This window comes from Mesoplodon densirostris, chromosome 19 (genome assembly GCF_025265405.1).
Source record: "Mesoplodon densirostris isolate mMesDen1 chromosome 19, mMesDen1 primary haplotype, whole genome shotgun sequence".
Lineage (NCBI taxonomy): Eukaryota > Metazoa > Chordata > Mammalia > Artiodactyla > Ziphiidae > Mesoplodon > Mesoplodon densirostris.
The window spans coordinates 656952-680246 of NC_082679.1; the positions used below are offsets into that span (position 1 = coordinate 656952).

Below are 23295 nucleotides of genomic sequence, written 5' to 3' on the forward strand. Positions count from 1 at the left end.
GGAGAGACGGTGACGATGACCAGTGCACAACAGTATGGGGGGTGGTGTCAGATGGTTCACACGCGATGAGGTCATCAGAGAAACAGAAGAAAGAAGGCTGACGCCCTGGCAGTTAGGAACAGAGGCTGCGACACCCAGTTACAGACACGGGCCCTGCAAGAGGGACAGGGATACCGCGTTGTGAGAGAAGGCAGAGAGCACAGTGACAGGATGCTGGCTGCCAGAGCCCATGGCATCAGGGGGGCTCTGGGGCCATGGAAAGGGTGGACTCGATACAGGAACAGTTTTTTGAGGCTGCTGCATGCCAGGCTGGTCTGAGTGCTGGGGCCCTGGAGAAACTGGATTGTTTTGCCCTGTAGGGCCCACAGTTGGTGTGGGGGAGAGAGCCACGTAAACATCTATAAGGACGACGTAGGGTGGAGCGTGGTGACCGCCTCCGGGAAGGCGTCAGTCATGCATTCAGCAGACATGGGTCAGGGCCTGTTGCCCTGTGTGCTGTGGATACTGAGAATAAGACATGGCCCCTGCTCTTGGAAGCTCACAGTGTCCTTGGGAAACACAGTTTCCAAGCTCTGTAAGGAGTACATATAATATGACAGGAGGCTTAAGAGGAGCAAGGGGGAGGCGCTCTGGAAGCACAGGGGGCGAGCTGAAGGCTGTCTGAGGTGGCTGGGGAGGGACACTGGAAACCTCTTGGAGGGAAGGAGAGAGGCGGGTTCCAGGCACAGGCACAAAGGCACGTTCGCGGGAAAAAGGGTGGCTTCTTCAGGAACCGCACGTTGTTCCGTGTGGCTGGTGCGTGGGAGGTGTGGCCACGGGAGACAAAGGCTGGGGGCCAGTCACGGATGACCGTGAACAGCAGGTGACGGATCTGAGGTTTATCCCGCAGGGCAGTACTTGGAAACCATCTTCACTGCACACACAGAAAAATGACAGTATTCCTACACACATAGGAAGGTAACTGGAGAGACGGCTTGGCACCCAAAGCAACTTATATCTTGGCAAACTTGTAACCCATTCAGGAAGCTTTGCTGTAGAAGGTGATGCAGTGGAAAGCTTCCCACATGGAGAGATACAATCGGATTTGGGCTGTGGAAAGAGCCTGCTGGAGGCTGGTGTGGAAAAGAAAACAATGGGGTGTGTGTGTGTGTGTGTGTGTGTGTGGTGTGTATGTCTGTGATGTGTGTGATGTGTGTGTGGTGAGTGTGTGTGGTGTGTGTGTGTGTGTGGTCTGGGATGTGTGTGGTGTGTGTATGTGTGTGGTCTGGGATGTGTGTGGTATGTGGTATGTGTGTGGTATGTGGTATGTGTGTGGAGTCTGTATGTGTGTGGTGTGTGTATGTGGTGTGTGGGTGTGGGTGTATGTGTGTGGTGTGTGGTATGTGTGTGGTGTGTGTATTATGTGTGTGGTGTGTGTATGTACGTGGTGTGTGTAGATGTGTGGTTTGTGATGTGTGTGGTCTGGGATGTGTGTGGTGTGTGTGTGTGTGTGTGGTCTGGGATGTGTGTGGTGTGTGTATGTACGTGGTGTGTGTAGATGTGTGGTCTGCGATGTGTGTGGTCTGTGATATGTGTGGTCTGGGATGTGTGTGGTGTGTATATGTGTGTGGTCTGGGATGTGTGTGGTGTGTATGTGTGTGGTCTGGGATGTGTGTGGTGTGTGTATGTGTGTGGTCTGGGATGTGTGTGGTGTGTGTGTGTGGTGTGTGTATGTACGTGGTGTGTGTAGATGTGTGGTCTGGGATGTGTGTGGTCTGGGATGTGTGTGGTGTGTGTGTGTGTGTGTGGTCTGGGATGTGTGTGGTGTGTGTATGTACATGGGGTGTGTACATGTGTGGTCTGGGATGTGTGTGGTGTGTGATGTGTGTGTGATGAAAGCAGGAAGGGGTCAGGAAGGAGGCCCCTGCTGGAAGCCAGGTGACAGGTGATGTGGGCTTGCAGAAGGTAACAAAGGCGGAGGAGATGGAGCAGAGGTGGTTGTAGGTAAAACCAGCAGGGCTGACGACTGGCGGGATGTGGAAGGAGAAGGGAGGGAGAAACGGATGCCAGGCAAGCGGCCAGCCGTAACCTTAGGACACAGAAGATGTGATAGAGGCTGAGGGTCTGAAAAAGGCAGCCTCACAAGCTGGCCTTGGAGTCAGACATGAACAGGTGGAGGGAAACAGCATGTGTGAAGGCACAGAGGTGGGCGTGGGCAGGTGTCCCTCCTGGGCTACGCGGGAGAGGAACAGGCAAGAAGAGACGCCATGTGGGAATGTGAAGCTGGAGCCTCCCCACCCCAAGCATCCAGGGACCACTGAGTCCTGAGAGCAACTTGACCCTGACTGCCTTGGCTCCGAGGACCAATCCACATCCTCAGCTCAGCTGTCCTCTCTCTGAGATGGGCTTGAGTGGGGTATGGAGGGCAGCAGGAGCCTTCTGGAAGCTTCGCCAGATGACCTGAATAGCTTTATGTTCATCAGGGGCCTCCATCTGGGTCCCAGAATGAAGAGTTGTTCCCGGACAGCCCCAGAGTTTGCCCTTTAGCATCTGGTAATTTGGGGGGATTCATCAGTCACCCACCCTGCCCCTCCCAGCTCTTTCAGAACTCAGGTTTCTCTTCGATGCTAAGCCACTGTGGGGAGCCTTCCTCGGTCACTGCAGGACGGTGATGTGGATCCGCAGGTGAACCACGAGGGCTGAGATGTGGCTGAAGGCCTTCCCACAGTCGCTGCACTTGTAGGGCTTCTCCCCCGTGTGGAACCTCTGGTGCTCGATGAGGGATGAGCTCTGTGCAAAGGCCTTTGGACAAACCTGACACTGACAGGGCTTCTCTTCAGAGTGGATCCTCAGGTGCCGGATCAGAGCCGAGCAGTCGCTGAAGGCTCAGCCGCAGGCGTAGCACCTGTAGGGCTTCTCCCCTGTGCGGGTGAGCAGGTGCTGGGTCAGGTGGGTGCTCTGGCTGAAGGCCTTGCCGCACTCCTCGTACGCATAGGACTTCTCCCCGGTGTGGATCCTCTGGTGCTGGGTCAGGTGGGTGAGCCAGCTGAAGGCCTTCCTGCACTCCTTGCATTCGTGGGGCTTGGCCCCCATGTGGACCACCTGGTGCTGGGCCAGGTGTGCACTCCGGCTGAAGGCTTTCCCACCCTCACTGCAGGTGTGGGGCATCTTCCGAGCATGGCTCTTCTGCTGGGCCTCCAGGGCCAAGGGGCTCCGGAACGTCTTCCAACTCACCACACTTGGAGGGCTTCCTCCCCAAGTACGTGCCTGGAGGCTCTGTGCCATAACCATCCAGTGGATCCACTTTCTCTCTGGAAGGAGTCTTCTCTTGGGAGGTGAAGTCTGGCCACACGTTGGGACTGTCCTCCAAAGCACCAGCTTCACAGCCGGGCTGGTCTGTGAGGGCGCCCTTGTGAGGCCCTGAAGTTTTCCTGAAATCCATCTCTTGGGTGACAGACTTTGTCCACATCTTCCCTGAGAGTCCAGCCTGCCTCTCTGAGCTGCCCTCAGGTTCGCAGGCATCACCAAGGTGGGTCCTGGGGAAAGCTCTCCTACCAGGGTTTCAGTGGCCCTGTCCAACGGCTCTGACTCATCCGAATTGCTCTGCTTACAGCTCGCCTCTGAGAGCTCAGATCCCAGCACCAGCCTGTAACAACCCGAACCACAGTGTCACCACTTTTTCCATACCAGGCCTCCCCTCTCTGCTGGGCCCTGGCCTCACTCTGAAAGGGGAGATGTGGGCCACTCCTGATATTTGGCCCCATTTCCAAAGGAGAGTTTCTCATTTGGTGTTTTGGATGACAAAAGGGCACAGTGCTGTCCTCCCACACCATCAAAACCGGTGTCACAGGGCCTCCCTGGTGGCGCAGTGGTTGAGAGTCCGCCTGCCGATGCAGGGGATACGGGTTCGTGCCCCGGTCTGGGAGGATCCCATATGCCGCGGAGCGGCTGGGCCCGTGAGCCATGGCCGCTGGGCCTGCGCATCCGGAGCCTGTGCTCTGCAACGGGAGAGGCCACAACAGTGAGAGGCCCACATAACGCAAAAAGGAAAAAAAAAAAAAAAAAAAAAAAAAAAAAACCGGCGTCACACACACAGATGGCCAATAGGCACATGAAAAGATGCTCGTCATCGCTAATTATTAGAGAAATGTAAATCCAAATTACAATGAGATATCACCTCACACCAGTCAGAATGGCCATCATCAAAAAGTCTACAAATAAGAAATGCTGGAGAGGGTGTGGAGTAAAGAGAACACTCCTACACTGTTGGTGGGAATGTAAATTGGTGCAGCCACTATGGAAAACAGGTGGAGGTTCTTCAAAAAACTAAAAATAGTGTTGCCATATGATCCTGTAATACCACTCCTGGGCATATATCCAGACAAAACTATAATTCAAAAAGATACCCCTATGTTCATAGCAGAACTATTCATAATAGACAAGACATGGAAGCAACCTAAATGTGCATCAACAGATGAATGGATAAAGAAGATGTGGTACATATAGACAATGGAATATTACTCAGCCATAAAAAAGAATGAAATAATGCCATTTGCAGCAACATGGATGCACCTAGAGATTATCATGCTAAGTGAAGTAAGTCAGAAAGAGAATGACAAATACCATACGATATCACTGGGAGTTTGGCATTAGCAGATGCAAATATTATATATAGAATGGATAAACAACAAGGTCCCACTGCATAACACAGGGAACTATATTCAATATCTTGGGATAAACCATAATGCAAAAGAATTTTAAAAAGAATGTATGGGACTTCCCTGGTGGCACAGTGGTTAAGAATCCACCTGCCAATGCAGGGGACACGGGTTTGTTCCCTGGTCCGGGAAGATCCCACATGCTGCGGAGCCACTAAGCCCATGAGCCACAACTACTGAGCCTGCGCTTCAGAGCCCGTGAGCCACAACTACTGAGCCCACGTGCCACAGCTACTGAAGCCCGTGCGCCTAGAGCCCGTGCTCCGCAACAAGAGAAGCCACTGCAATGAGAAGCCCGCGCACCGCAACGAAGAGTAGCTCCTGCTCTCCACGACTACAGAAAGCCCGCACGTAGCAATGAAGACCCAATGCAGCCAAAAATAAATAAATAAACAAATAAATAAATTTATATATATATAAAGAAGAATGTACACACGTGTATAATTGAATTGCTTTGCTGTACAGCAGAAATTAACACAACATTGTAAATCAACTATACTTCAATAAAAAAAAAAAAAAGCCTGCATGACATGTTTCTATCCACCCCTCAAACCGCCCACCACAGACTCTCCTTTCTTTAAGGCTCCTGATTTTGTCACAACTGTCAGGAAGAAAACCCTGAGGTGGAGTGGATCTGAGAGAGGGAGGGAGAGGGGGAGAGAGCGAGCGCGCCAGGCGCCTGTGTACCTGCTCCCCTGGGCAGGCTTGGGCTCCGTCCCCGCCACCTGGATCTGGATGCATCTGCAGATGCTCAGTAAACACCGGCTGAATGAGGGAGTCAATCCAGGATGCAGTAGACTCTACCTTGAACCCCAAGTAGACACCTGCTGCTGTGGTGGGTGGGTGATGCCTCCACCTGGCCTCCCTGAGCCCCCGGGAAGCCTGAGGCCTGCTCTTTATAATGTGCTGTGAAGGCAGCGCATGGCTGAGCGGCAGCTGGAGATTGGCTTGTGTACCAGGTAGAAGCATTCCTGAACGGACCTGCCCTTGACGGGTACACAGAACACCTTAGCACGCCTGACTGGACATCGTTTACTGGACAGATTCCAGGAAGTGGGGGGGTGTGTGTGTGGCCGGAATAACTGCTGGTTAAATCCACAGTGGGGCCCCAGCTCTGCCGCTCGCCAGCTCCAAGGGTTGGGTAGTCCTGCCCTCGTCTGGGCCGCAGTTTCCTCATCTGCAAGAGCGGGATGCTATTCTGCTTGCCTCCCAGGGCTGCTGGCCGCCGTTAGGCTCTTGTTCTGGGCTCGGCTCCAAGTGCAACGGGTAACTCCCACTGCCGCATTTCAGCTTCATTCTGCTCTCAGAAAGGGGCACTTGGACAACTGGGTCTCAGGCAAGGAAACTTGAGGCCCAGCTGAGGGGAGGTCTTGAGTAACTGGTACAAGACCACATGATTAATTCAGAGAGGTTGAGTCGCTTGTACAAGGTCACACAGTTAGCTAGTGGCCAAGTCGGGATTTCAGCTCTAGAATCTCCTCCTCTAGACCCACAGGTGTTCCCTAAGTCCCTCAACCTCCCTAGCCACATGCTGGGTCCCGACCACCCTTTTTTCCTCTATTCCAGAAACACTGCACCACCTGCTCTTCCCAGAATGCAGCAGTGCATACCATACCCCAGGGGCCTTTGCCTCTCAAAATTCCCTCTGCCTGGAGTGTGGCTCTTTCTTGCTGTTTCAGTGCCGTTTTGCATTCTCCCTGAAGACTCTCTTGACCCTACACAAGCATGGGGCCGCGCCCTCCCTCCTCCCCCGTCCTGTCTCGGCATAGCTGACGGGGCCAAGGGAGCGCAGCTGACAAGGTCTTTCAGAAAGGTTCGCTTCTCAGGGAGCAGAACACGTTTTCCTAACAGCTCCAATTACCACGCGTCTGATTCGGGCAGGCACCGTTTCACAGGCCGCATAGACTGCCTTGTTCACACCTCTCGATGACGCTGAGCTAAGTATTAGGACTACAATCCCCATTTTACTGACAGGGAAACTGAGGCACAAAAGAAACACACAGCCAGGAGGAGGCAGAGGAGTGGTTGGACGTACCAAGCCTCGATGATTCTCCTGAGCCCAGACTCCATGGTCTCCCTGCCCACGACCTCCGCCCTGGTTGCTGGCACACCCACCCCACCAGACGCTCCCATCAGGTGGGGCTGGGTCCTCCTGGTGTCCCATGGGGCCTCCCTGGGCCGCGACGTCTGAGTGGGTCTCTAAGCAATGGTGCCCACTCTGGCCTGGGGCCGGTCTGTCTCACCCAGATGCTGGAGGTCAGCATAGGGAGGGCTCCGAGGGGGTGCGTGGGGACACAAGGCGTTTCTGCCCTCTCCCCAGCCCCAGGCATCCAGCCCCCTTATCTGATAGCAGCAGCCTGGTTTTCCTTTGGGGAACTTCCCTTGCTCACATCAGTCCCTGGGGCTTTGGTCAGTCAAAGACAAGCACAGGACCCCGACCAGCTCAGCTCAGCTCAGCTCGGGGATCTTTCGCTGTTCTCCCCGTGAGGTTCCTAAGTTGATAAGGCACAAGCATGAGATTGCTGGGCCAACTGTGTCCCCCTGGGGACAGAAGCTACTTAAAGATGAGCCTAACGTAGGAAAACTCAACCGAGAAAGAAAGGAGAACGAGAGAACCCTGATGCCGTCACCTGAGCTCTTGATACACAGCCATGAAACCTCCCTCCTTGGCTTCCGTCAGTGTGAGCTGCGCTTTTGGTCACCGGCAGTCAAAACAGACCTGCTGACCGCAGCGTGTGAGGGTTTGGGCGAGTGCCCCCAAGTGCAAACCTGTGCCCCCAGCATTCCAGTCCAGGCTTTGCGCCGTGTGCCCGTCACCCCCTCACCTCTCTCGTCCAGCGTCTGAGTCAGGTCCTCCACGAGCACCACACCCTCCTTGCCACTCTCGGGGCACCGAGCCCGCACCCAGGCCTGGATCTCGGGGGGCAGCGCGCCCAGGAACTGCTCCGGCACCAGCAGCTCCAGCATCTGCTCCTCGGAGTGCGCCTCGGGCCGCAGCCACAGGCGGCACAGCTCCCGGCGTCGGGCCAGGGCCTCACGTGGGTGGGGAAGCCTCCTCAGAGTCGGAAGCACAGACGCGCAGCCTCAGGGTGGGAGGTGTGGCCAAAGTTAGACTCCTGGACCTGAGAGAAGCTGGCCTCCTCATCCTCGACCTTCACTCGCAGAAAGTCATACTGTTCCCAGGGCACCGGGCTCACAAGGCTCTTGGGGATGGCCACTGGGCAGCAGACCTCCAGTGAGATATGGGATGGCTGGAGCCTTGGAACTGGGTCTGCAGGAAGATCAGAACTTGGTCATCCTGTGAACTTGGGGCCCTGCCTTGTGGCTGCCGAGTAGGGCAGATGCGGGCCTGGGGCCTGTGAGATGTGACTCACTCTCACAGAGTCACAGATGATCAAAATAATCAGGGCAGCGCCCGTTTGGTGCTGAGCACCTTTCTAAATGCTTGCATCCAGTCACTCGTTCAAAACTCACAACAAACTCAGGAGGTGGGGGCTTTCTCTCATTATATGGTATAAAGACAGACAGACAGGAGAGAGATTTGCCCAGAGTTTCCCAGATAGTGAAAGGAAGGGTGGCTGCTGAGCTACAAACCCCAGTAGCCTGAGCCCATGGCCAGTCTGCTTCAGGCCTATGCTCCTCCCACACAGAGCAGGTCTGTCTTCCATCTCACACACAACCCACTCCCCTGGGAGCCACAGGGGCATTCCCTTACTTTACTTGCTAATTGTTTTGTAGTTCCTGAGATGAATATTTAGACAACTGATATTCAGCTTTTCTTCTTTTCTAATACATGTATTTCAGGCTATGAATTTCCCTATAAACATAGCTTTAGCTGTACACCCACAAGTTCGGTTTTGCATCTTCATTATCATTTAGTTAAAACTATTTTCTAATTTCTCTGTTGGGTTCTTCCTGAACCATGGGTTACTTAGAACTTTGCTGCTTCATTTCCGAACAATTCAGAGTTTTCTGATAGTCTTTTTATTACTGATTTCCAGATTAACTCTGCTGTGCTCAGAAAATGTGCTTTGGTCAGTTTTAATCCTTTGAAATTTGCTGGTTTGAGACTTGGTTTGTGACCCAGTGTATGGTTTTGTGGTCAGTGTTCCACATACACTCAAAAATAATGCAAAGCCATCTTAGGTAAGTGACAAAAGAGGAAATAGATAAACTAGACTTCATCAAAATTAAAAACCTTTGTGATTTGCAGGACACCGTCAAGAAGGTGAAAAGAGGAATTCCCTGGCAGTCCAGTGGTTAGGAGTTGGAACTAAGATCGTGCAAGCTGTGTGACAAGGCAAAAAAAAAAAAAAAAAAAAAAAAAGGTGAAAAGGCAACCCGCAGAATGGGAGAAAATATTTGCAAATCATATATCCGATAAGGGACCTGTATCTAGAACAAGTCCATAATAAAAAGACAAATAATCCTAAATTAAAGAATGGGCAAAGGATTTGACTAGATATTTCTCCAAAGAAGATATACAAATGGCCAACAAGCACATGAAAAGATGATCGACATCATCGGCTACCAGAGAATTACAAATCAAAAGCACAAGGAGATATCACTTTACACCTGCTAGGATGTAATACTCAAAATAACAGATAACAACTGTTGGCACTGGAGCCATGACCTTGGGCACAGGGAGAAGTGAACACGAATACAACAAGATCTCAATCCTGAAACCTTTCAGTGGCAGCTGGTGATTTCTGGCAAAGCTGTGCTCTAGCCCCTAACTCCACTGTAAAGCTTACTTGGGCCTCTTGCAACCTTGCCTTTGCCATTATCCCAACTCCTGAATTCCTTTGTCCCTGTTAGTCTCTTGTCCTAAAATCCCCCTCTGCACCTGAGCAATTTCTCCTAGTTCTCCAGGCCCCACTTTAGCTGTCATCTTCTCCAAGAGCTGTCCCAGCACCTGGGAGCAGGCTAAGTATCCTTCTGAGTGCCCCGGGTCATTCTCCCCCAGCTCTGTGCTCTAACCTTGTTTCCCCAGAGAGACTGGGCATGCTGGAGTCGCAGTGCCTATATAGCAAGTGCACAGTGAACAGGTGCTGAGAAAACGGAGGGACCAGGAAAGGCGGAGCTTGAGGCAGGGAATCATTGTTCAGAGGAGGGGGAACGGGGTTGCCAGGACTGACAGTAAATACGGAGACAGTTTCCGAGCTCCCTTGTGTACCCCTGAAACTGCTGTTTTGGAAAATCCCTGAGGACAGTCTCTGAGACACAGGGACGTGAACCATGATCAGCTTCACCCCCAACGTGCTGACCTCACATCAGGTCGAGGTCCCCTGTCCACAGCTGCTTAACCCACTTAGGAGAGCAGTTCTTTCATTTCTTGCTCCGTCCTGTACCCGTCCTGACAACAGGCCTGGCACACAGCAGACATGCAGTACATGCCCAATCTGATGACTCCACAGCCCCTGCCAGGCTTAAGTCCACAGAAGGTGCTAGTGGGCATCAATGCAGCTGGGTGACTGCAGGTCACATAATTTCAGCTGCAGACAAACTCTCTGTCACATACTTGGTAAACTCCCTGCAAATCATCCAAATATAGTCCCCCTGACAAATCCCAGGCAATCGCATAGTTACATGCATACACCCTACCTCAGGCATAGTCTGTCAGTCATATCCCAGAATATACCCCTGCACCCAAACTTTCTCAGTGTCACTCATAGTCAGTCCAATAAACACAGGAGCTCACAGCATCGCCAGTCGTTCATAATCATCAGTCACTGTCTCAGCCAGCCACATACACAGACTCTCGGTTACGCCTGAAATCACAGTCAGTCACAGACACACCCTCTCACGCACAACACACAACCCTCCGACAAAATCTCAAACAACTTGTCAGTCGCACACTTGATCAGGTCAGTCAGACATCCTATCAGCCGACCACACGCTCCCAGCCTGTCAGTCAGAAACACACCAAAACGAGTCAGACACAGAAACACAACCACACACACACACATACAACTGGTCAGTCAGCCGGTCCCGCACTGGAACAGAGTTCCACACTCGGTCTGTCCGTCTGTCGGTCCACGCGCGGCTCGGGGTCAGCCCCTCGCTCCCCATCTGCGCGTGTCGGTCCCACACATCTCGCTTAGACCACCGCAGGCGTTCGCCGCCTCGAGGTTTCCCGTAGTTTCTCTCCGGCAATCCGGGAGGAACCCCACCCAGACCCACCTCACCCGCTGGCGCGCGGGCGGACGCTTCCGGGAGGCGACGCGGCGGCGCTGGAGTGAGGAGTCCGCGCGCCAGCTGAGACCACAGCTCCCAGAACGCGCCGCGTCTCAGGCGCCCCGGCTCGTGAGACTGCCCGCCCACCTGGACTACAATTCCCAGAAGGCGCCGCGTCGCCCACCCCCACCCCCCAGCAGCCCGGGGTCACGCCGGGAGTTGTAGTCCGGCCAGGTGCATGGGCCGTGGGGACAGCGGCCGTGACTTTGTGGGGCAGTGGTGGCGGTGTGTGGATGACCCGGCCGGAGGGTGTGCGGGAGGCGGAACCGTGCATGGTGCGTGGGGGGTGAGAGGTGTGAGGGGTGTGCGAAGAGGTGAGAGGTGTGAGGGGTGTGTGAGGAGGTGAGGAGGTGTGAGGTGAGAGGTGTGAGGGGTGTGTGAGGAGTGTGTGAGGTGAGGTGGGTGTGAGGAGGTGAGGTGTGAGGTGAGAGGTGTGAGGGGTGTGTGAGGAGGTGAGGGGTGTGTGAGGAGGTGAGAGGTGTGAGGTGGGTGTGAGGAGGTGAGGTGTGAGGTGAGAGGTGTGAGGGGGGTGTGAGGGGTGTGGATGCTGTGGGAAGCTGTGTATCATGTATGGAATGTGTGTGACACGCTGCAACCATGTGGTCACAGTGCCTCTTTACCTGGTCCTCTTTCCATTTTCTTTCCCCTTTAAAATTTTTTACCATTTTTCTGGAGCTGTAATTCACATACCTTCAGTTCACCCTTCTACAGTGTACAATTCAATGGTTTTTAGTATCTTTACAAGGCTGTGCAACCACCACCACTATCTATGTCCAGAACACTTTTATCACCCCCAAAAGAAACCCCATGCCCATTAGCAGTCACTCCCTACTCCCCCTGACACCCACCAATCTGCCTCCTGCCTCTGGGGATTTGTCTGTTCTGGATATTTTATGTAAACGGTCCCTTTGCATTTCCTGACCACCGGTAGGCACACCATGGGCACCGAAATCCAAGGAATCCTTCACTTTCCCCAACGAAGACCCATCTCACCCATCAAGTGCTGGGCTTTGGCCTGTGGGTGGCGCTGGTGGCCTTCATTTCTTTGGGTCTTCTTGGCCTTCTTTGTGGTCCTCTTCACTTCTGTTGTCAAAAGCACAGCCCCACGCTGCCCACCCCCAACAATCATGACAATAAACCACATCTGCACTGAGCCCCGTTTGCACGCCAGGCGATCACTGAGCCCAGTCAGCTCATCCAGGTGGTCAGCTCTGCCCACGACCCTCTCCCTTTTTGCACCACCAGAGGCTTTCTCTCTGGCAGCTCTTGCTTCCCACCCTCCAGCCCTGCCCTCTCCACCAAGCCCAGCTTCACGTCACTGATGTCTTGTGGCACCTGCCTTGATACCTCCCTGCCTCCACGCCTCACTTGCCTCCCACCAGTGAAGGGACCCCCGGAGTGTCCTGGTTCCTATTCTATCACTTCTGTGAACCGTCATGTCCGTCTTCCTATTATACACATGGGTGCAGTCGGCTCTGCTAACTGGTCTGGTTTGTGTCGAAAGAGGCTGTATTAGTTTCCTATCACTACTGTAACAAATTACCACAAATGCAGTGGCTCATAACAACAAAAATCTCTTATCTTAGGTTTCTGGAGGTCAGAAGCCTAAAATGGGTCTCACTGGGCTAAAATCACCATGTTGGCGTTTGTGTTCCTTCTGGAGGCTCTCGGGGAGAAATCCATTTCCTTGCCTCTTCCGCCTTCTAGAGGCTCCCCTCGTTCCTGTTCTGTGCACCCGCCTCGCCGTCATCCCATCCCCTTCTCTGACTGACCCTCCTGCATCTCTTTTTCACTTATGAGGACCCTGTGATTACACTGGACTCACCTGGTAATCCAGGATACTTTCCCCACCTGCAAATTCCCTTTTGCCATGTAAGGTAACATACTCACAGGTTCTGAGGATTAGGATGTGGACAACTTGGGGGGCGGGGGAGGCATTATTTTGCCTATTACAGACTCTAATTTCATTGGTCTGGGTTTGGCCTGGGCATCCAGACTTTTTTATTTTTTTGGCCACACCATGCGGCATGCAGGATCTTAGTTCCCCGACCAGGGATCGAACCTGTGCCCCCTGCAGTGGAAGCATGGAGTCTTAACCACTGGACTGCCAGGGAAGTCCCCATCCAGACTTTTAAAAATTTCCAGATGATTCTAATGTACAGGCAAGGCTGAGAGCCACTGGCTAAGAAACAGCATAATGCAGTAGGAAGCAAAGGCTATGGAGAGGGACCCAGCTGATTTCAATTCCCAGTTCTGCCTCTTAAGTCTTTTATGGGCAAATGACTTCATTTATCCGGCCTTCTACTTCCTTCTCTGTAACACGGAGATAATAAACCCTCTCCTCTTCCCAGATGATCATGATGCCCTCTGCTTCTCCATGTCCATGGTGGGAGGCAAAGTTGTACCTGCTCAGACACAGCCACACACTTAAGCTCACACAGACATACAGACCCACATAAAGACACACAGACACACAAAAACACAACTTGCATCCAGGATATATAAAGAACTCTTACAGCAAAGTCCCTAAATAACCCAATTTAAAAATGGGCAGGGAATTCCCTGGTGGGCCAGTGGTTAGGACGGCTGAGGGCCCAGGTTCCATCGCTGGTGGGGAAAATCTTAGTTTCTGTGCTCCATCGCTGGTGGGGAAAATCTGTGGTTTCTGCAAGCCACACAGTGTGTCTACATAAATAAATAAAATAATAATGGGCAAAGACAGTAACATTTACCCAAGGAAAACATGCAAATGGCCAATAAGCACATGAATGGATGCTCAACATCCTCTGTCATCAGGGAATTGCACATCGAAGCCACACGGTGATGCCACTTCACACCCAAGAGGATGGCTATGATCTGAAAGACAGGTAACAAGTGTTGGTGAGGATGTGGAGAAATAGGAACCCTCATACGCTGCTGGTGGAAATGTAAAACGATGCAGCCTCTGTGGAAAACAGTTGGAGAAATGAAAACATACGTCCACACAAAATCTTATACAGAAATGTTCGCAGTAACATTGTTCAAAGAGGTAAGGGAGAAGCCAGGATATAGAGAAGGTCTTTTTGCTGGAAAAACAAACAAACGAACGACAAAACATGTAGTCGAACATCAAAAGATTACTGCTAATCGCAAAGAACAGACACCTTAAGTTAATAACGTTCGTGCTTTTCTATGTATTGGAAGATGCAAGGGTCTGGGTTCAGTGAAATTATTCCTTAGATATGTATCTTAACTATCCAGGGCCAGTATCCAAAGCACAGAATGGATAACATTCTGTGTTATCCACAGAATGCTTCCTGTTTTTCTCCATCCTGAATTCCCCTCAGGGCTCACCATCTGGAGGCATGCACTGGCTGATGGCTTGATCTTTGTCTACTGGAATGAAGGCAACATTCCCTGTCCACAAACCACAGGGTGGTCTGGGGGACCCCCCAGTAGTTGTTTTGTATTCGGTGTCTCACTGGCTCACTCATGCATTCCCCATATGTGCCAGGAGATAGGGACACAGAGAGTGGACATGTGCTAATGGGGTTCCTGGCCCAGGGGGGCTCTGAACAAAGACACAGGCAAAAGCAACACAAGGGATGTGCTGCCAGGGTGGGGGGCCCCCGAGGAGGCCACGGGCCTCTGACTTGCTCAGGGAGTCACCCTGGAGCTGATGCTGAAGACAGGAAACCAGAACAAGCTGGGCTGCCTAAGGAACTGGAAGGAGGTAGGTTTGGTCACCGCAAGCTGCCTGGGGGATGACGAGAAATGAGCCTGGAAAAGCGGGCCACGCTGGGGAAGTAGAGGGCCTTCGAGGCTGGGCTTGAGGTTGGTTCTTACCTTGGTGGCCACAGGGAAGCCCTGAGCAAAGTTGTACAGGAAGTGAAAGGCCCCCGCCTGTGATGGGAACAAGCTCGTGGCTCCCAGCAGGCATTTCACCAACGACGTCTGGATTGAGCAAGGGCTGCCCAGTTCCCACGCTGCCTTTGCCTCGAGTGGGTCAAATGGTTCGACTGCTTCTTCAGATGGGACTCAATCCTCCTGTTGTCTCCCAATTCTCAAGGGGGCTTTATGTTCCAGCACCGCCTCCTCACAGGGAACACGTCTGGGTGTCCGCTGAAAGGGATGGATGGACTTCCACTACGCTCTCCTTATCTGCTACATCTAATATTTCCGTCCTGAACAGTGAATGGCTTCCAGCTGGCCTTGGGCAAGCAGTTTAACCTCTCAGAATCTCAGCTCTAAGTGGGGATAGAAGTGCCTGCATCCCAGGGCCGCTGACAGGATGAGATAGGGCCAACACTTGCAAAGTGCTCACACAGTGTGGGCGCCTTACACGGGCATCGCCGTCGCAGCGGATTTCAACAAAGTCTTCATGCTGAAGCTGAGGAGCGACGCACAGTCTTTAAAGAGCTGGACTTGGTAACACCACGTTCCAGCACACAGAGCTTCCTTTTTTGGGGGGTGGGGTGGGAAACAAAAAACCACATGGCCCGAGTTAATGCAAGGCACAAAGGACTAAAAAAAAAAAAAAAAACTTTTTTTAAATAGTTTTTTTTTTCTCGTTTGTTTGCTTTTTAATTACACTTTTCCCTTGGCGAAAACTTTGAAACGAGCTGTTCCAGGCCTGCTGAGAGGAAGACCATTCACACCTGTGGATCTTTCCTACCAGAGAGTGGGCACCCGTGGGAACCTACCTGCACATGGGGGAGGATTGGGGGTGGCCGTGACTCCCCTTGAAGTTCACGGAGAAGCATCTCCAGAGGACAGGTCCCAGGCCCATGCCCAGCTTTCTCACCCAACCAGGTGACCCTGCGTGGAGAAGTGCATTAAGTACAACAGTGGCTGTTCTGTACCAGCCCCAAGTTCCTGACGCTCCCAGGGCCCTCTCAGGCTGGGGGGACAACACACCCAGGACGGACAGGTCTCCGCCGCATCTGGCACGTCCCGCAGTTCACTGACGCATGAGAACCAAACGATCAGGGAGGGTTTTCTGACACCCGCTGTGTTCGCGTGGTCTCCCCCCACCCCCACCCCCCCCCCCCGCCAAGGGACCGGCTCTGGCGGAAGGCCCCGCCGCACTCCCCGCACGCGTAGGGCCGCTCGTCCATGTGCGCCCTCAGGTGCTTGTCTAGGGTCCAGCTTGGCATGCACTCGGTGCAGGCAAAGGGCCGCTCACCCCCGTGGATGCGCCGGCGCTGGGCCGGGACGAGCCCGCGCTGAAGGCGCGCCCGCACTCCAGGCACGGGAACAGCTTCTCACCCGCGTGGGTCCTCTGGACCTTCCCACGCTCCTCGCACGCGTGGGGCTTCCGTCTGCCGGGACTCGGCGGACAGCCCACGAGGCACGCGTTCTCGCCAAACGTACCTCCCCACCCACCGCGCGCCGGCGCGTCCTCCCCAGCGTCGACTCCTAGAGGGAGACTGTGGTCCGGAAAAGAGCCGAAGGCTTCCACGCACACGCCCTCTCCCGGATCCAGGGCTGAAATGCACGCGACGCCCTCTTGGCGAACATGGTTCGCGCGAGCTTGCGCCCGTGCCCGCGTGTCCTGATGCTCGGTGAGGAAGGCGAGCCTGGGGAAGCCTCCTGCGAGGCTCCGCTCGGGGCTCTGCTCCCGCCGGCTGCGCGTCCCCGCTGCCGCCTGGCCTCTGTGCTCTGTGGCTTCACGATGGTGTGTGCCCTGGCAGCCCCCGCGTCACCTGCCCTGGAGCCTGCCCTCTGTCGGGAGCTCGGGACCCAGGCTCTGATTCTGAAATGTAAGCAAGAAACGTGCTCAAGCGGCGACCTGAACGTGCACTGCCGACCTGCGCGGGGACACAGCCCCAGCGGCCTGACTTGGACAACAGAACGAGCTGCTGGCCCGGAACCTACGGCCTCGAGCAGAGGCTCCTGCATCTGAGGAAGGGCACCCACCGCAGAGCACGTACCAAAATTCCAGACTCCCAGAAGGAACGCAGGTGCCCAGTATGAACCATGTTGTTGGTACCCACGGTTCAGGCCCAGTGAGCCGCTGTTACCATTTAGGGAGTGGTGAGAACCCCACACTCCCGAAATCCAAGTTCAGACACCAGCCGAAGGCCAGCCTTGCATCAGGCCCTCCCAAGGACGGCAGCCTCAGACCTGCTGTGTTAACCTTTTTCTGCACAGCGAGGAAGGAAAACGGTAGAAGGGAACAGAGAAAGGCACGGGCCAAGGCCACCGAGAGCCATCCCCTCGGTCAGATGCCATGGGGGGCACAGCCACGCCCTCACCGGACCAGGGCCTGGCCAGCAGAGTGGAGAACAGGCACTCAAACACAAACTTGTATGTATGTGAATGTTCCCAACAGCCAAAACGTGGAAACAGCCCAACTCTCTGTCAACTGAAGACTGTATGAATAAAATGTGGTCTATCCATGCGATGGAATATTATTCAGCCCCAAAAAATAAAGGACTGATAATGTGCTACGATGTTGATGAACTGTGAAAGCATTATGCAAAGTGAAAGAAGCCAGATACAGAGGCACAAAGCAGATTAGTGGCTGTCAGGGGCTGGGGGGACTGATTGCTTAATGAGTAAGGGGTTTGGCTCTTTTCTGTTGGGTGTACACCCCACCTCCTTGCCCCAGGAGGAGAAATAAACTCATCTGAAACATGGTGACTATAGTTATAATACTGCATTGTATACTTGAAATGTCCTAAGACAGTTTATCTTAAGTGTTCTCACCACGGTGAAAAAACGGTAACTCTGGGCTTCCCTGGTGGCGCAGTGGTTAAGAATCCGCCTGCCAATGCAGGAGACACAGGTTCGAGCTCTGGTCCGGGAAGATTCCACATGCCGCAGAGCAACTAAGCCCGTGCGCCACAACTACTGAGCCTGTGCTCTAGAGCCTTCGAGCCACAGCTACTGAAGCCCGCGCGCCTAGAGCCCGTGCTCCGCAACAACAGAAGCCACCGCAATGAGAACCCGTGCACAGCAACGAAGACCCAACGCAGCCATAAATAAAAAAATAAATTTATAAAAATCGAAAAAACAAAAAAACCCCGGTAACTCTGAATCAATAGCTTGATTGTGGTAATCATTTCACAATGTATACGTATGTCAAAATACAACCTTGTACACCTTAAATATATATAACCGTTATTTGTCAATTACACCTCAGTAAAGCTGGGAGAAAAGAAAAGAAATTTAATTTAAAAAATGATTAGATAGAGAGACCTTCCTTCACTTACCTGTACCTCTCGGGACGTCTCTCTGCACAGTCCACGGGTCTTCCCACTGCTCCAGCTTGGAGATCACGTCTGGTTTGGAATCAGGAAGTCGTGTCCCTGGTGACAAAGGAGGAGGGGGTTGCTACAAGTCAGTCAGGCCCCAGGAGGCTGAACAGTAGTGCAGTGTGTGACCCGAGGCATGGGAAAGCCCTCTCCCTGGTGATTCAGGGAGAGGCATCCAGTCTGTACAACGGGGACCCAGCTGGGGACACAGAGCAAGGACACATCTGGGTGTGAGTGACCGGGCACGAGGCAGGGGATGAACACACACACACACATGCACACTCACACAGAGCATCCTCTGCGTTGGGCCCAGCAACCCCCATTCCTCCCTTGTGAAGCCCATGGCCACGTCCTTGAATGTCACTGGCTCTGAAACATACCACACGCATTGGCTCAGCCAGGGGCTATGTCTGACAGGGGTCAGCCCCATGGGAAACAGCAGGATGTGAACACCCTGTTGTCATGGGGGAGAGAGTGGGGGGACTCACGCTAAGTGGCCCAAGCCAAGAGTTGGCGCTGTTATCACCTTGATACTGGGTGCTGTGATCCCACTTGAATATTTGTGTCTCTCCCAAAGTCCTATGTTAAAGCCTTAACCCTCAATGTGAAGGTATTTGGAGGTGGGGCCGCTGGGGGTGATTAGTTTTAGATGTGGTCACGAGCCTGGGTGTTGGCTGGTAAACAGTGTGGCCACAGAGAACCCCATGTCCCAAATCTTCCCAGGGTCAGGGTTTCTCCCAGGTGCCCTCGATTAGTGAGAGTCACTGAGCTCCACCCTGGGGTGAAGAGAGGAGGAGGAAGAGGAGGGAGAGGAGGAGGTTGGCCCTGCCCCAGGACCCACCCTCGCTGGGGTCTGCAGCTCCAGTTCAGCTCGCAGGTGAAGTGGTGCAGAAGCAGAAATGGAAATGGGTGTGCCTGCTGAGAACATTGGCATTTTGGAGACTCATGTGGACGGCATCTGCCAGGAATGTGGTGTCCTGGGCCTCAGGCTTATGGTCCTTGATCCTCCCCTGAGAGGGAGGAGCTGGGGGAGGGCAGGGGAGGGGCTTGAGGGAGGCCAGATCTGCCTGCAGACCCCAGGGACTGCAGCCCCAAAGTCCCCTCACCCAGAAGCCCTGCCAGCCAGTGGCCCCTTTCCCAGGGACCCTGGCCCTCCCAGTCCAGACCCTCCCACAGGCGTTTGCTGCTGTGCTGCCTGCCCTCGGCCTGCTCCCTCCTGTTCGCCCTCCAGGGCTCACAGAGCCAACAGCCCCCAACGTTTGCTGTGCGCCAGGCACGCTGTGCGAACCTTCCGTCAGCTTGCTTGACCCTCACTCAGCCCCCACGAGTGGGGCAACACCACCCGCCCCATTTGACAGGAAGGAAACTGAGGCGTCAAGCGGGGACGACGCCTGAGTTCACGTGGACAGATGCGGCGATCTGGGCCCCTGGAATTAGTCTGGGGACGCGGCACACCACCTCGGCTCTGGTGCAGGGGTCTGCACAGCCACCATGGATCCAGGGTGACCCGGGGAAGATGTATGCTTGGACCAGGAAGTCCTGGGCCTCTGGCCCCATATCCCTGCTCTGGGCCTGTTTCCTCGTAGGTACAGCAGGGACAGTCTCCGGGAGGATGGACAGTACTATGCTGTGAAAAGTCTTTGTGAAATGAAACATAACACGGGAACAGCGCACAGGGCCTTGGCTGCCCAAGGCCACACAGCCTTTACACCCTGCATCCACGCATGGCTCCTAGGCTGGGCAAGGGGTCATGGGGCTCAGGGCTCCATAGGAGCTTCCCTGGTGGTGCAGTGGTTGAGAGTCCATCTGCCAACGCAGGGGACACGGGTTCGTGCCCCGGTCCAGGAAGATCCCACATGCTGGGGAGCGGCTGGGCCCGTGAGCCATGGCCGCTGAGCCTGCGCGTCCGGAGCCTGTGCTCCGCAACGGGAGAGGCCACAACAGTGAGAGGCCCGTGTACCGCAAAAAAAAAAAAAAAAAAGGCGGGGGGGGTGGTCATGGGGCTCAGGGCTCCATAGAAAGCAGCCCTCTGACTTGATGCTTGGGGGCTTGGCCTCAGACCCTGCCTCTAAAACTGTCCCTGAGCCTAGGCTGAGTCCCTGAGCTGCAGCCCCATGCCACCCCCAGCCTGTGAGCTTCTCAAAGGCTCTCTGTGCCACACTGGCCCAGTTCCCTAATGTGGGGACAATCAGGTACTGTCACTACCCTCTGTTATACAGGTGGGGGAAAACGGGGACACAGAAGAGTTAGATCTAAGGTTGTGAAGCAGTAGGTGGGGATTTGAAACAAGGCAGTCAGACGAGTCTGTGCCTTCCAAACGGTAATTTTTAAAAAGAGAGATATCAGGGCTCAGCTCAATGAGTTCTGAGCAATGCACACACCTGTGTAACCATCGTCCAGATCAAGCTCTAGAACTTTCTGTGAGGATGGAATTTGGCAGCCATCAGCCCCATGTGGCTCCTGAGCAGTAGGAACGCAGGTGGTGTGACTGAGAAACTAGATTTGTGATTTTAAGTTTATTTCTTTAATTCAGATTTCAATATGTACAACGTGGCTCAAAGATACCAGTTGGAAAGTTCAGCCCTGGGGTGTTTCAGCACCATGGACGGACCCCTCCTGGCTCCCTTCCAGGCAATGCCCTCCCCAGCTAGGAGGTGGTTACTGCTGGGATTTCTGACAGCGCATGAGTTGTGCCTATTCTTGAACTTCGTACAAAGTGAATGATATGCTGTGTAACAGTCTGAAGTCTCAGCTCCAAGCTCTCTCAGGCTTATGGGTAACAGCAGCAGAAGGCACATTTCAGGATCCCTCGTTACAGGGACGGTTGGGGACGAAGTGGAGCTACCAGGTGGGCGAGTACTCAAGAGGGCTGAAACTCATAGTCCCAGCTGTCTTGAATTCAGGTCCTGACAGAGACTCCCAGGAGGGAACGGCTGACTGAGGCCTTCTGACCCTCCCCACAGGGGTGAGAGTGGTGAGCAGATCCCTGGGGCCCAGGGCGCCCTTCCTCCTGGTGTCATTGCTAAGCTGGGGACAGCGAGCAGAGGTGGGTAAGTGGAGTCTGTCAGATCTAGGATCAAACCCACCTTCACCACTCCCTGATGGGTGACCTTGGGCTGCTCAATTCCCCTGGGGCCTCAGTTTTCTATCTGTAAAATGGGGTAATAATACCTTTTGTGGGAAGCTGTTTGTTCATTCATTAACAAGTACCCCACAGACCGGGCACCACATCATGAAATTTACAGTTTGTGATGAATGGGAACAAGTGTAAAGTGTTCAAACGTGGTAAGAGATAAAAGCATAATGTGGGTTTGGGTGGCCAGGGAAGGCCTCTGAATGGCTAAGCTTATACCCTATTGAGTGGCCGGTGGGGTGGAGGAGGAGAATGATGGGCAAAGGGAGAGCCATAGGGGAGGCCTGGAAAACAGGTAGAAGTCAGGTCGTGCAGGGCCTGGAAGACATGGAAAGAAGTGTGAACTTGTTTCAAGTCAGGGGTCAGCAAACACGGCCCCGTTGCCTGGTTTTGTGTGGTCTGTGAGCTAAGAATAGTTTTTACATTTTTAAGTGGCTGGTGGGGGGGGGGAAAGGTGAAAAGAAGACAAATGTTACATGAAAGTCAGATTTCAGTGTCCATCAACAAAGTCGTGGATTACGCCAGGAAAAAGGAAAAGAGCGTGGATGTGTGTTTTCTCTCTTGTTAGATAAGAACCTATACGACATCCTTGCTTTTGCCTCTTGGGACTGCAAAGCTCAAAATCCTTGCTATCTGGTGCTTTACAGGGAGAGTTTGCTGACCCTGCTCTTATGACTTGGGCAGTGACAGAGGGTTTAAGGGGAGGGGTGGCCTCACCATGCAGGGTTAAAAACCCCTCCAGTCTTATGTGGAGAGAGATGGAAGGGGCAAAGGGAGGCAGAGACCTGTGAGGAGGTGGTGGTCTGGACTAGGCTGAGGAAGGCAAGGAGAAGGGCATGTTTTGAGGGAGATCTGGTTTCTGAAAAATGTCCAGCCCTGTGACCACCACCCTGCCGCCTGCCTCACCTGGTGCCTTGGGCTCCATCAACTGCCATTCTGCTCCATCTCTGGGCTGCTTGGCCTCACCAGATACATGACAGTGGTCTTAGTCTCAGGCTGAGGAGCCAGGCTGTAGGTGACACTGGCAGGGATGGATTCCTGTCCCCAGAGTCTACTTCTCACACAGCAGTGGGGCTCCAAGCTTCTGGCTTGAACCTTGGGGCCCAGGGCTGGGATTCTCGTAAATGAAGTACTGCTGGCTGAGCACAGGCAGCAGGGAGTGGGTGTGGCCACAGCCATACACATGGGCTCCCCAATTGCCTCAGTCCCCCGAATTGAGAACCAACTGCCTCAGTCCCCCGAATTGAGAACATATGTCCACACACAAACCTGTGTGTGAATGTTCACAGCAGCGATGCTTGAGTTAACAAACTGGTCTATTTCCATACGATAGAATATTATTCAACTACAAAAATGAAGTAAATACTGATACACAGCACAACATGAATGAACTTGGAAAACATTACTTCCAGTGAGAAAAGCACACACACAAAAGCACATATTGTAGGACCCCATTTATATGAAATGTCCAGAACAGAGACAGAAGGTAGATTAATGGTTGCCAGGGGCTGGAGAGGAGGTGAACGGGGGAGTGGTGGCTACGGGTTCAGGGCATATAGGCACACACCTGAGGTCACACCTGCATACACAGGCGGTGTCACACATGCGGGGTCGCGCTCGGATGCACAACTGAGGTCTCAACTGCCAGCATAGGTCGCTCCCCCACCCCCACCCCCTGGCGCGCATCACCGCCTCTTCTCTCCCCTCCCCCACAGCCCGGCCGCCCCTGTCCACGCCCCTTGGGCCCCACCGCCTGCACACACGAGCCTCCTCGTTCCTCACACTCGCACCGCCAACCCGCTGGGACCGCGGACTCACCACAGAATGGGAGGGCGCACCTACTCTCCCGCATGCCGCCCTGTGCAGGCTCGCTAAGGCCACTTCCGCCCAGCGCCGGTGGTTGGGGACTTCATCTCCCAGCGGGCCCCGCGCGCTCCGTGCCTGGAAACAGCCGGCATAGGGTGAAGGCCCTTCTGGGAAATGAAGTCCA

The 23295-nt window shown here is 53.8% G+C and overlaps 1 protein-coding gene and 1 long non-coding RNA gene across 3 annotated transcripts; both read right to left on the reverse strand.

The window, feature by feature from the left end:
- Positions 1-561: 561 nt before the first annotated feature.
- ZSCAN22 (zinc finger and SCAN domain containing 22) lies at positions 562-11208 on the reverse strand. The gene is given in 8 exon segments (XM_060084775.1): positions 562-3205; positions 3207-3501; positions 3504-3625; positions 6241-6244; positions 7523-7759; positions 7762-7968; positions 10661-10930; positions 11022-11208. Coding segments are annotated over 8 exon segments (1893 nt in total). The 3' UTR covers positions 562-2634.
- Positions 11209-13012: 1804 nt separating this feature from the next.
- On the reverse strand, positions 13013-23192 carry LOC132480155 (uncharacterized). Of its 2 annotated transcripts, XR_009530604.1 has the most exons (6): positions 23124-23192; positions 18131-18226; positions 16287-16668; positions 15617-15731; positions 14760-15371; positions 13013-13790 (listed from the first exon to the last, which is right to left on the reverse strand). It is a non-coding gene; the product is annotated as an uncharacterized LOC132480155 (long non-coding RNA). The 2 variants fall into 2 exon arrangements; XR_009530605.1 differs by lacking the exon at positions 16287-16668.
- Between the last annotated feature and the right edge of the window lie 103 nt (positions 23193-23295).